A 13,381-nucleotide genomic window follows, 5' to 3' on the forward strand; every position below is an offset into this window, starting at 1 on the left:
TGCCTCTTTGGTTAGATTTATTCCCAGGTATCTTACGGTTTTGGGTGCAATTGTAAATGGGATCGACTTCTTAATTTCTCTTTCTTCTGTCTTGTTGGTGTATAGGAATGCCACTGATTTCTGTGCATTGATTTTATATCCTGCCACTTTACTGGATTCCTGTATGAGTTCTAGCAGTTTTGGGGTGGAGTCTTTTCGGTTTTCCACATAAAGTATCATATCATCAACATGCAGCTTAGGTTTGCTGCACATGGAGCCAAGGGAGAAGGGCGAAGGGTGCTGGTGGATGGGATTTAATGGGAGGGACAGCGGTCAGGGCATGAGGGTAAAATCCTGAATGATACATGAATTTTTTTCTTAGAGCTACAATCTTAAATTGTTCCATCTGATTTCTTCTGCTTTTTGTGTAGCTTATCTTTTGTTTTTAAGACAGCTCCCACTTATATATAGTGTTGGTCACCACGTGAGGAAGACAGTGAGGGCTGGCCTTACCCTCCTCCTTGAGATTTGAGAGGAAAGTCCCCCTCTTTGCCCACAGCAGTTGGGGACTTTTGTCTCATTTCCACCATTGCCTTTACCGGGGACTCCTTGCTAGCCTCTCTTGGCCACAAATTCCATCTGCCTCTAGCACGCACCTCACCAGTCAGTAAGAAGGACTCGGACTTCTTTGGATGCAGGCTGGGTGGAGAGCAGAGGGTGGCCCTCAGGCTGAGCAGTGTCCCAGCAACTTGCCCACTGCCATGTAACTTCCCAGTCTTTCCCTCCTCACATTCAGAGTACACTGCTGGGGGCAAAACACACTCTAGGTTGACTTTCACCTTAAAATACCACAGCCAAAAATTATAGCAAATTATGTAAAGGACCACAGTGTATAGGAACAATATAGACCCACAGTACCTCTGGGCATAGGTGACTAGAAGCATCATTACCTCTCTTTTCCTAGTGCACCTGTCCCATATTTCAGGGACTGGGTGACAGGTACATCCTCAGGACTCTGACTCCTCTTTCTTTACAAATCCATGCTCACAGTCATCAAATCATCCTGAAAATGCTATAGAGGGCATCTTGGCAGGACCAGGGCCCAGAATGCTTGGTCAGTATGATCCAGGGCCCCTCTGCTGGAGACAGGAGAGGCTGGTCCAAAGCTAGGGCTTGGGGGTCAAATATGAACCCTGCTTAGTTCCAGTCTGACTTGTACCTTGAGACCCCAGGAATTTGCGGCCTGGAGAAAGAGCCATGGGGGCGCCTGGGTGGCTTAGTTGGTTAAGCGACTGCCTTCGGCTCAGGTCATGATCCTGGAGTCCCAGGATCGAGTCCCACATCGGGCTCCCTGCTCAGCAGGGAGTCTGCTTCTCCCTCTGACCCTCCCCCTTTCATGTGCTCTCTCTCTTTCTCTCTCAAATAAATAAATTAAAAAAAAAAAAAGAGCCATGAAAAAACAGACAATGAGAGGGAATGTGAGACCATATTTTGTTTTGGGGCTTGACAGATTTTTGACAGATTTTTTTGCCATATGAATGAAATAAAGGTACTTTTACTCCAGCCCCAGACTGAAGGTAATCACCACCAGTAAGGTTTGTAGCAGCATGAATAATTGATAATAACACTTGAGAACTATGGGTTGAGTTTTTGCAGGGTTAAAAGCGTGACTGGGAGGAGCTTGCACTGTTAACTGACCCGTAGCTCTGAGGCTTTAGTCTGACACAAGGCTGTTCCAGTCCTGGGATGGTTCTGGGTCTAGTAGCTGAGCAAGACTCCCAGGTTAGCAACAACACAGTTCCTGGAGTCTCGAATTTGGTAGTGTTGGCATAGTCACCTAGACTGGAGGAGATTGGCCCTACAGGAGAATAGTGAGAGTTTGCGGGCCCACCCTCCAGTCCCTCATTTCCCTGCCATTTACCTGTCTCATCACTCCTCTCTCCCCTCACCCAGAAGATATGAGTTTTAGCTCTTTCTCTGTTTGAACACAGGACATGGAGCTAATCACTGGTCGGTTTATGTCTGAATTTGTATTGTTGCAGTTATATTATTGAACAGTTTCATTGCATTATTTTCAAGGAAGAAAACAGTCATAAAGTTTGAAGTGCATTAGATATTCACAATACAAAAGAAAAAAAAAAACAGTGTCCGTATCATCTTCTAAAGCTTTTAAACATGTCCCCCGAATCCCCTTCAACATCTCTCTGATAGTTGACTTTGACCCAATCTTGCACTAATTAACCTCGCTGCTCCACAAGCACTGGGCTTTTAAGATAAATGAAAATCTATTCCTTGTCCTCATATACCCTTGACTGAGGACACGTCATGGCCATCAGCAGAGGTTGTCCTCCTGGAGCATGTGGCTTTGGAACGTGCCCCCGAGGAGTGGGGGCAGGGATAGCTCCCCGTCCAGCCAGATTGGAGGCATTCACCCTGCTGTGGCTGAGCAACAGATGTCCCTGTCAGTTACCCTCTCCTGTCTCCATTTCATGCTCTGCTGGTAATCAATAGTTAGTATCCAATCAATGAACGACTTTTCTGTTTAGTCAGTTTGATTGTTTCTGGGGTGACATGTGCCACCAATTTTGAAAAAAAAATTTATAAATGCTCATTAGGTTCCCAAATGAGCCCACCCCTCCCCCCCCAAATCTTAATGACCGACCTAATGTGTTTAAAGGATCTCTGGTTCTTTGGCTCCCAAATACTTGCCTCAGCAGAGTTTCAATAGGAAAGTGCCCTCCGAAGCTAAGCCTTGGTTTCTAGGAGTAGAACTGCCATCGCTTGGTTTTTAAGAACTCACCGTTCTTGCATCATGAAATGGAAAGGAGCACTTAGATTTCCCCCTGTTTTATCCCTAAAGTTATATATAGAGTTTTGGGGGTTTTCAAAGGATCTTTTTTTTTTTTTTTAAATTGCAATTTATCATGTAGAAACGAGAAGGAAAATGGCTTCTTTTCTTGTCCATCTTTCTGTTTTATTCACTTAGACCAGGAATGACAAAACAGTTTTGCCACATATGCATGTATATCTAAATAGTAAGAGACTCTGTAGGGTGCTAGGTTGAGAAAAGATTTTGTGGTCCCATTAGGGAACCAAGAAAGTATGCTGTGGTTGATTAGTGGTGTCTGCCATGAGCATGGAAGTGGAGGAGAGGTATATCATGTGTCATGTACTTGTCATTCCTGACTCAGATCTTGTTGTGAAAAATAAAGTTCACACACAGAGGATAACTCTAGTCTAGCAGTTAAGAGGTGTTTGCTATGCCCCAGGTACTGTTCTAAGTGCTTTACATGCATTAACTAATTTAATTCTTAAAGCAGCCCACAAGGTAGGTACAAATGAAGAAACTCGTACAAATGAAGAAACTGAGGCACAAAGAAGTTAAATGACTAAGCCACATTCCTATAGCTAGGAGGTGGGAGAGCTGAGGTTCAAAGTCAAGGCAGTCTTGCTCTATGGCCCATGTCCTTAGCAGCCGACACTGTGCTATCTCTTCTTGGCTAATGCTCTGTCTTTACTGTCCAGGAGCTGACTCAGCTGCAGTTCAGAAGAAAATGCAAAATCAAGTTTATAGATCCTGTTATCCTTGGGCCTCGGGCTCTAGAATAAAATATAAGACAGGGTCCAGGGGAACCTTAGCACTGAGGAAAGAGTGCATGTGAACTTCCTCCTTCCTCTCCAGTTCAGGTAGCATTTCTGGTCTTTCCTTCCCCTCTGGCATTGCCACCTTCTCAGACGAGAGGTGAATTGGACGGGAAGAGGGGCAGGCATTTATGGAGAGGAACAGAGAGGAGTTCCTTGGTCTCTGGGCCACCTGGCTGGGGAAACTACTTTTGAATGGCCATTTTCAGTGATTGTTTTGCGTCAGGGACACATGTACATATAAAGAGAGAGATGTCTTTAGTGTATCAAATAATATATCTTTCATAATGGCTGAAGAGAGACTTTTTAGTACTGTTTATGTCTTCTGTCATTAATTTAACAGCTATTTATTGAACACCTATGCATTATCCCTCTTTGGGCTAGAATTATCAAAATGGTGACCCAAAGGAACTACAAGCCCTGCCCTCCCTGTGCTTATAGTCTGCTTGTCCAGGTAATGACTAAGTGTAAGGTGCAGCTCTGGTGGGCACTGTAGAAGGTCATTGGTTCCAAGAAAGCAATGGTAGTAGAGGGAATGAGGGACAGAGGTGGTCAGACCACATGGGTCCTTGAAAGCCACATTAGAGTTTTGACTTTAGCCTAAGAGCAGTGGGAAGCCATAGAAGGTGGGGGAGGAAATTGGGGAGTTTGTGTCATACAATGAGTTTGTCTTTCTTTTTGAAAGGTAATTGTGACTGCACTGGGAAGAGTGAATTGGAGAGGGGACATAGATGACCTAGAGGCATTTATAGGAGTCCAGGCAAAGAAGCCACAATAGAGGCCACAATGATTTGATGGTGAAGGGAAGAAGTGGAGGGATTTGGATGTCTGGAAGGTAAAACTAGCTAGATTTGGTGATAGATTAGGTGTGGGTTGTGAGGGCTCAAGAATGGGCAAGGATGCCTAGAAAGGATAGGACAACAGTCCTGTTCCCAGAGGTGGGGATGCTGGTAGAGGGCCATGTTTGGAGTGGAAGGTCATCTTTTGAGCTGTCTGAGAGGAGGTGTCAAATAGGCTACACTTTTCATGGTAAATGTGTAGTGTTTCGGCTGGGCTATAAATAAGCCTTGATGGATTGTCCTGGGAAATCAAGTACTGTGGGAAAAAATTTCTTAATCCATAATTTTGTTGATTCTGAAAAATCTGAACAAACATATTTTCATTTAGAAAATAAGAATCTAACAATGCCAAAGGAAATTAATAAAGGTAAATATCTTGCATAATCTCCCTAGTTGTTTTCCTTTTTGTATGTTTCTCTCCCAGAGAAACATTTCTCTTTTCCTATAAGCATTCATATTTTAATTAGTTGTCATTATAATCTACATCCGGTGTTGTAATAGGATTGTTTCACTTACCATTATCCCAAATATTTTTTCACATTTTTATATATCTTTCAAATGCTCTATTTAAAATATGTTGTATAATAGTACATGCTTTTGATAAATCATGAATTATAATTTTCTAAGCAACATTAATACTTTTGGATATTCAATTGGTTTTAAAATTTCATTATTATAAGTAATAAATACTGTTATATGTATCACCTTTTTTTTTCCCCTCTTGCATTATTCCTTAGTTTGAATTCTCTGAGTGGGATTAGTGGGTCAAAGATTGAATGGATTTACAACTCTTGATATGTGTAAAGACAAACATTTTTAGAACCACAGGCAGGGGTTGTGGGGTGCTGACTGTAGAACAGAACTGTGACCTCCACGTCAAGCCTCATGATGTTTCTTTGGATTCAGCAACCAATGGTTCTAACCCTATTAATGAGTGCTTGACAAGGTCCTATGGCCACCTGGGACCTGGGCTGTTCTCTTCCCTTCCTCCAGGTTTTCTGTTCCTAGGTTAGTGCCCACATCACTGAAGAACCAGTGAGAGCCTCTGAATTGATGGTATCCTGAAGAGGGTGTCTAAACTTGACTGAGCCTCATAAGCCTTCAGATTCTAAAAGACTTGCAGTGTGCTGGAGAGGCTGCCTGGGATTCCTCTGGGTTTGGGTGGGGTTCTTAAGACTTTCCACGACCTGGTCCGTGCCTACCAATCTGTCCTTCATGGCCACTGCTTCTCAACGTATCGCCTCTGCTATGCCCAGGCTAGACTCTATTCTGGCCCCGGATGATGCCTTGGTCACATCAGACTTGTGGCTCTCATTCAAGTTGCTACCTCACTCTCTGTCTTTCCAAACCCTGCCTCTCCTTGAAGACTCTGTGCTGGTAGCACTTCCTCCAGGCTCTCACTTCCCAGCTTGCTCTTCCTCTGCTGTGAACTCTTGGCAGTACCTTTCATCCCCATTCCAGGACTTGGCACATAATTGTAAGCTTTCTGGTAAAGTTTGACATTTTTACCTCTTGAAGGTAATTGTACTTTCCATGAGGGCAGGAGCTGTGTCATCCTCTCACCAGCCCCCAGACAGCCTGACTGTCGTGCTGAGGCCTTTGCCAGTGCTCCATAAATCGAATGGGACCCAGGAAATCAAAATATATGTACTGTCTGATGCAGCGTCAAGGTTTTTTAGCCATGCTTATGTATTTTCAACATAAATGCTTATATTCAAGAATTGCTAAGGATATTATTCAAGTACTCCTAGATGGATCATACTCAGCTATGCTCTATCTGACTGCAGTTTGAGGGATTATGCGAACAAGGTAATGCTGGAAAACCATAATCTGGTCACCTTTTATTTCCAAGTCCTTAATATGTCCAGGGTGGGAAGGGTGTTGGTGGAGGGAACCAGGGTGGATGAAGAGTAGGAAGAAACCCTGGAATATCCATCTGGTATTTAAGAAGGCAAGTGTCTGTGGTTCCTGGAAATAGTACTTGAATTGTAGTGAAATGATGTGTTCTGCTATTCTGTTTTTTGAAAAATTGGCCCCAGTGTTACCCTGCTGTCCTTGTGGCTCACTTCATTGATGGGGTCAATATTCTGATCATCAGGAGTCTTCAGAGGAAGCCTCCCCAGTTCACCCTGGAACCCCAAGTTTCCCTTCTTCTTCAGGGGCTGGCCTGGTGCTGTGGGGCCCCTCTGGCCAGGAGTCAGGAGCTTTGGGGCTGGGCTGGCTCTGCCCCCACCAGCCATACGGCTCTGCACAAGCTCAAGCCTTGGCACCCTCATTTGTAAAACCATGCGCTTGAACTAGACCATCTCGAGGCTCTTCAGTTACTGAGATTAAAAACAAAATAATTGAAACTCTCTTAAAAGGGTAAGCTTTGGTGCCATTTTTAACTAAAAATGAGAAATAGACTCTGACACATTTAATGACATGTGTTAGTATGTGTGTGGAACTTTACACTTAACTTGTATTTCTTTCTTTCCTTCTCTCCCTCTTTTTTTTTTTTTTCTAGCCAAACATCATGTCAATGGCAATAGAACAGTTGAACCTTTCCCAGAGGGAACACAGATGGCTGTATTTGGTAAGATATCAACTCTGAAAGAAAACCCAAATTGCGTGCAAAGACTAGTGCCAAATTTCTGAGTTTTAGCAAGTGTCCTCAGGGCTTCAAAATCTGGGCTCTTCTAGATATTTACAAGTCATTGGAGCCAAAAAAACCTATCGAGTTCTTAGTATTTCTGGGATCAGAAAAGCTTATTCTATAGAATTTAATATGCTTTCTTTTCTCACTTTGCAAACCAAATATCAAACTGTGTATTTGCTATTTCTTTCGTCCACACTGTGAATTAACCTGATAATTTACAGTTTGAGTTTTTCTTCCCTAGAAGGGTTCCCCCCCTCCACACGGATATGTAATTTTGTCAAAGACTGGGGTTCAAGGAGTTTTGAGTTATTATTCCACAAAAATCAATCTAATTGAATAATCTTTCTCTTCCATTATGAATTCAGCATATCCCTTAGAAAAAAATCAGTTAAAATGTCTTAAACAGAATAAAATTTAATCTCTGAGCATATATTTACAATATACAATTATGTGGTTGAGCAGAACTTTTCTGTTAGATTCCAAACCTTTCGGTGACAAGGTCCTTTTTAATTCATGGCTCCTGACCTCCATATTTAATGTCACCTAAACTTCCTTCAAAATGTCTCTACACCTGGCACTTTCTTTGCCTGCCTTCTACCCCTTCTCTCTCCCTTCCCCTCCTCTTTCCCTTTTCTTCCGACTTCCTCTTCCTTTTAGCCCCCCTCTCCCCCCTTGCCTCTAGCAAGGCCCTGGGGCCCCCAGGGCCCATCCTTCATCAATCTCTCTGTCCTCTGGATTTTCATTTTCTCGTATCTTCTGGATCCTTCCCCTCAGCCTTTAGAAGGGTTTTATGATCTGTCCCATTCTAAAACCCTGAAATCCCCCTGACTTTATGCCATCCTCTAGCTTCCTTTCTACCCTGATCTTGATGATGGTCTCCTACAAGGGCTTTTGATGTAAAACTGCTTTAAGCATGGAGGTGTCTTTGAGATGGAAATTAGCCTCAGGATGACCCATCTCTAAATTAGCCTATTCAGGATAAAGCATTAATTTATTCACAGAGATGGAACCAGAATTAGTAATCAATGATGATTAACAGTTGCAGAGTTATGAAACAGGGAGCTAATTCTGCCTAGGTGTTTGTAAATCTTGCTCTGTATGGGCTATCACCTTTTAAAATACAGTGATCAGTGGTTAGAAATTATTATGCTCAGAAATGTAAATGGAGAATTTGATTTTTGTAGCAAAAAGCATAATGGACAATCTAAAAATGTGTGCAAAATATTTGATTTGTTAACTCTCCTCTGAGGACTTACGTTCAATGATGCCGTTTTACTGGCATTGTGGGTTTAGGACTGTTCCCAGGGGACAGCAGATGTCACATTGGTCCTCAAAGGGTTACTTTGATGATTCTTTTTTTTTTTTTTTGTCTTTCAGATTTTTCATCCCCAGACATGTTAGAAACTCAGTTCCCTCTCTTGTTGGGAAATATAAAATGAGACTGCCCCATCTTAGCAGGTTTCCCTCTGTTGTGCTATTGGAGGAAAGCTTCCTTCCCAAAGGACAGACTGAGCACCAGGCAGGCAATGATGCCAGAGAATCGGAAATATCAGTGAATAAAGCTCCGTGATGAGATTATTGTTATTATTTGTCACGGTTTTGGTTTATAGTGGCTTTCCTAAAAGTCCTAACCCATGGCCTTCATCGTTTGGCTTTGGACTAGCACGTTCCTCTCTCCAAGCTTTGGTTTTGTCACCTGTAGAACCAGAGGGCTGACAGAGTGCTCTGAGACCTGTTCCCTTTGCTTCGGCATCTCATATATTCAAGACCTAACGCTCATCTGGTGGCAGGCAGTCCCCTGGAAACCCACTATGAATGGCCAAGGTGTGTGGCTTTTAAAAGAGGAGGATTGTGTACAATTTCTACAAGTGCAGAGTTACACTGATCTTAAAAATAGAATATCTTTGGACATCTAAGAATTTTTACATTATGAGAACTGCGGTTTGGCTCTTACACACGCTTAAATTAAGGCCCCTATTTGGGTTAAGTATGTGCCAGAATTTTATATTAATGTTTTAAAAACTGGTCTCATTTTATATTGTCCTCCTGGCCTGCAGTGGAGAGAGGCAGCAGATGGTTTTGGGGGTGGCCTTTTCTCATTCCAGGTTGTTTATAGCTCGACTGAAAAGGTTAAACCAAGCATATAGCGCTTGGCTCTTTGACGTATGTTGGACATCTAATCCTCCTGGCCCCTCGAGAGGCTGGTAGGAGCATGTAATCCTCTTCTCAGAGAGCTCCTGTGACTTACCCGAAGCCACTCAGCCAGTGATATGGTGGAGGGAGAATTTGAATCCAGGTCTAACTGACCCTGAAGCCCACAGTCTTTTTATGATGTCACCTGACTCTTAGCCCTGGTTGAAGGAGCCATGGGGCAAGTCTGGTAGATGCAGAAATGCCTTTTGGCTGGATCCATGCACGAAAGCATGCTTTCCAGCCAAGTCAATTTAGCAAACTGATTTGTGAATTTCTATGTATTCCCAGAGTGCTCTGAAGGACTCTTGAGATACAGCTTTTGCTGGGAAAATACTATTGGAATGACATCTCCCACTATTTATTGTTTTTACCCATTTGATGTTAGTAGCATAAATTAATGTACAGGAGAATGTCTTACACCTGCTTGACTTTGAGTTCACCAAAGCACCAATGGCATGTTCTGCTTGTCCCAACTTATTCTTCAGCCTTCTAAGTCTTAATGTCTTATGACCAAATAGTATTACCAGTTTCAATTTTATTATCTATTGGTTAGTCATTTGAATGTACTTTGCAGAATGCTGTCTACATAGGAACTTTTAAATTTAATCCACTTCTAAAGTGGTCATTGAACTGCCATTAGGCATTGACAGTGGATAATGTAAGGAAGTGGAGTGTGAGGACAGGGCACACTCCACTGTGAAAAACACATGAGTGCGTCATTCTATCAAGTAACCAAAGAATAGATAGGTGGTTCCTTCATTTCTGGTATATAATCTTCACAGATTATTTTTAAGCTAAGATGTTCATTTTTTCAGATTTTCTTTCGTGGCCCATTTGTTAGTCCTTGTCTTGTTTTTGTGTGGCCACAGTTCCTAAGCTTCTTTGTTGCTCTTTCTGTCCTCTGCACTTTAGGACAATGATGATGAAGGTAATAGGCTCTGCTCACCCAGTGGGCTTCTCCTCGTCTGTGTATGATGCTCTCTTTCAGGTCAGTGGGAGCCCTTTTTCCACAAGCTGGAGGAGCAGAACCAAACATTTTGCAATTACTTAATGTCTTTGTTCCTGGTGGCTGAGAGTGCCCTATGGCTATCATCCCTTTAATCCCACAACAGCCCTGTGAAGTGGGCATTATTGTGCTCTGTTAGAGACAGAGAAACTGAGGCACCCAAAGATGAAAGAAGTCTGGTCAAGTGGTGGTAATGCTTTCTCAGGCATGAGGACATCCACATTACATTTGCCAGCATGCTGTGCCTGACTTGGAAAGGTTCTCTCCGGCTCTCAGTAACTTAATGAAAATGACATCCCCTTGGCAGTGAGCCACTCCATCCACGCAGAGAGCACAGGCTCCAGCCTCTCTGTGGTGGTTGTTTTTTTTTTTTTTTTTAAAGATTTTATTTATTTATTTGACACAGAGAGAAAGAGACAGCGAGAGAGGGAACACAGCAGTGGGAGTGGGAGAGGGAGAAGCAGGCTTCCCTTGGAGCAGGGAGCCTGATGTGGGGCTCGATCCCAGGACCCTGAGATCATGACCTGAGCTGAAGGCAGATGCTTAATGACTGAGCCACCCAGGCACCCTGTGGTGGTTGTTTTTAAACCCAAACAACTTTTTTCATCTTATTAAAAATACTCCATAGTCAAGAAGATTTCTCATTTCAAAATAAAATAAAATTTTTTTTTCAAAAAAAAATAAAATAAAAAAAATTGAGGAAAATACAGAGAAGTTGGGTGTAGGGAAGATTTGTGAATTTGGGAAGATTTTTAGTACAGTTTTTTAAATAAATGAAATACAGTTTTTGGGATGCCTGGGTGGCTTGGTTGGTTAAGCATCTGCCCTCAGCTCAGGTCATGATCCCAGGGTCCTGGGATCGAGTCCTTCATTGGGCTCCTTGCTCATTGGGGAGCCTGCTTCTCCCTCTGCCTGCCACTCTCCCTGCTTGTGCTCTCTCTCTGACAAATAAATAAATAAAATCTTAAAAAAAAAGAAATACAGTTTTTAAAAACTTCAAAATACAGTGCTTTACCATAAAATTTATCATCCAAAGTAGGATGCTTTTGAGAGTGAAAGGGTGCTGTTAAAAATTATGTTAAAACAATGAGGTACAAACTGGAAGGATTTCAGGCAACTGGGATATAATGTTACCCTATAATAAGAGTGTATATTATAAACTATTGTGCCAAGAGTAATAAATACACATTGAGTAAAGTTGAAATTAAAAAATAATGAACATAGGGGCGCCTGGGTGGCTCAGTCAGTTAAGCGGCTGCCTTCGGCTCAGGTCATGATCCCTGGGTCCTGGGATCGAGCCCCACGTCGGGCTCCTTCCTCAGCGGGGAGTCTGCTTCTCCCTCTCCCTCTGCCTGCCACTCCCCTTGCTTATGCTCTCCCTCTCTCTATCTCTGTCAAATAAATAAATAAAATCTTTAAAAAAAATAGTGAACATAGATACATTAAATGAAGTAAACAAATGAAAAAAATTACAATGTGGTAGACTAGACTTACATTATATATAATATAGTATCAACACCAGTAGCTCTACTAACTTCCAAGATTTTCCTCAATAAATATTGTTATATTCTTTCTGAATGACTTGAAATTAAAAGTTAATTCAAATTTATAAAACTTGGCTCATAGCTCTTTAGTAAGAGATGGATTATTGATCTGATTATGCCCTTGCAATTTTTTTTTTTTTTTTAAAGATTTTATTTGACAGAGAGAGAGAGACAGCGAGAGAGGGAACACAAGCAGGGGGAGTGGGAGAGTGAGAAGTAGGCTTCCTGCAGAGGAGGGAGCCTGATGTAGGGCTCGATCCCAGGACCCTGGGATCATGACCTGAGCTGAAGGCAGACGCTTAACGACTGAGCCACCCAGGTGCCCCTTGCAATTTTAATATTGTAGTACTGGTGTGCAGTGATATAGGGTGAATGAGCATTCCATCACTAGAAGTATTTAAATGATAGAGTGGTCATTCCTAACCAATTGAGAAATGGACTAAATAGCCTTTAAGAGCCTTTCTTCTTAGTGAACATTTGCTTTATTTAAGAATGTTAAACCTTTTTGAAAGAATTACTTCTAACAAGAAACCCTTTGATCCTATCATTTAGAAACCCACACCAAAGCTGTTTGCTGCAAGGTAAGGTTCTGCAGCGAAGAATCTTAACATACAGGAATTGATACCAGTGACAACAGCAGAAGGGTCTCCATGAATTCTTAGGGTGGGTTTTTAGGCTCCCAATAGCCTGACAGCAATGTCTCTGTGATCTCAAACCCTTGCGAAACATGTTTTCTTTGTCAGGTTCTCTTAAGGCTTCTCAAATGAGAGGGAGCAAAAGACAATCCAAGACATCACGAAAATGTGCCGATGACCTTGTTACAAATCTCTGTTTATAGCCGGGGTGCCAAGAATTCACCAGACTGTTTCTCAAATAGGTGTGTGGAAGGGCTGATTCCGGAGCAGGGGCCCGTGGCTGGCACAGGCCCACAGATGCACCCCAGTCCAGGGGCCTCACCTTCAGCACCCCAAAGGAGAATGAGATCGGTGTCTGTAAGATGAACCAATCATAAGACATTCCCCCCCCCCCCGACTTCAACTGGAGGTGAATTTTGAAACAGCCACAGTTATTTTGTCTGCTAGCCAAGAAAACAGCATTGAAAGCAGCAGGCAATATGTCAGACTTCAAGGGAAAATATATTGGTGTCTCATTGGCTCGAATCCAACATTATGTTGGTAAATAATCAAATCTCGGTGTGGCATATTTCTCTCTGAACCTTGACTGAAAACCATTGAAGACCATTCTGTGAGCTGTGGAGTGGCAGTCACTCATTCTAGGAAAAAGGCCAGAAAGAATGACTTTGAAATGTGTTTATAATTAACTAAACAATCTAAATTCACAAGACTGTTAGAACAGCAGGCCGCTAACTGGTGCAAACTTCTTAAGTGATGAGGCACTTGGGGAAACAAAAATAGGCCTTCCTCCCACATAATCTGAAGCACCTTTGAGGGACAATAATTGGGCATTTAGGGACATATTTTACGATATATTTTATTTTATATGTCTTTTTCATGTGCGTGATGGTCTCAATTTATATTTT

General features: G+C 42.4%; 1 protein-coding gene across 2 annotated transcripts in view; it reads left to right on the forward strand.

Annotated features, from left to right (window-relative positions):
• MSRA (methionine sulfoxide reductase A) overlaps nt 1–13,381 on the forward strand; it is a 263,039-nt gene that overhangs the window by 147,526 nt on the left and 102,132 nt on the right. The window contains exon 2 of one of the 2 annotated variants that reach the window (XM_081810683.1): nt 6,967–7,035. The exons of the other annotated variant lie outside the window; for it this stretch is intronic. Coding sequence (XP_081666809.1) covers nt 6,967–7,035 — 69 coding nt within the window. The remainder of the gene's footprint in view (nt 1–6,966; nt 7,036–13,381) is intronic. 2 annotated transcript variants of the gene reach the window in all.

The sequence above is a fragment of the Leptonychotes weddellii genome, chromosome 2 (genome assembly GCF_054177405.1).
Source record: "Leptonychotes weddellii isolate Sample4059 chromosome 2, ASM5417740v2, whole genome shotgun sequence".
Taxonomy (NCBI): domain Eukaryota; kingdom Metazoa; phylum Chordata; class Mammalia; order Carnivora; family Phocidae; genus Leptonychotes; species Leptonychotes weddellii.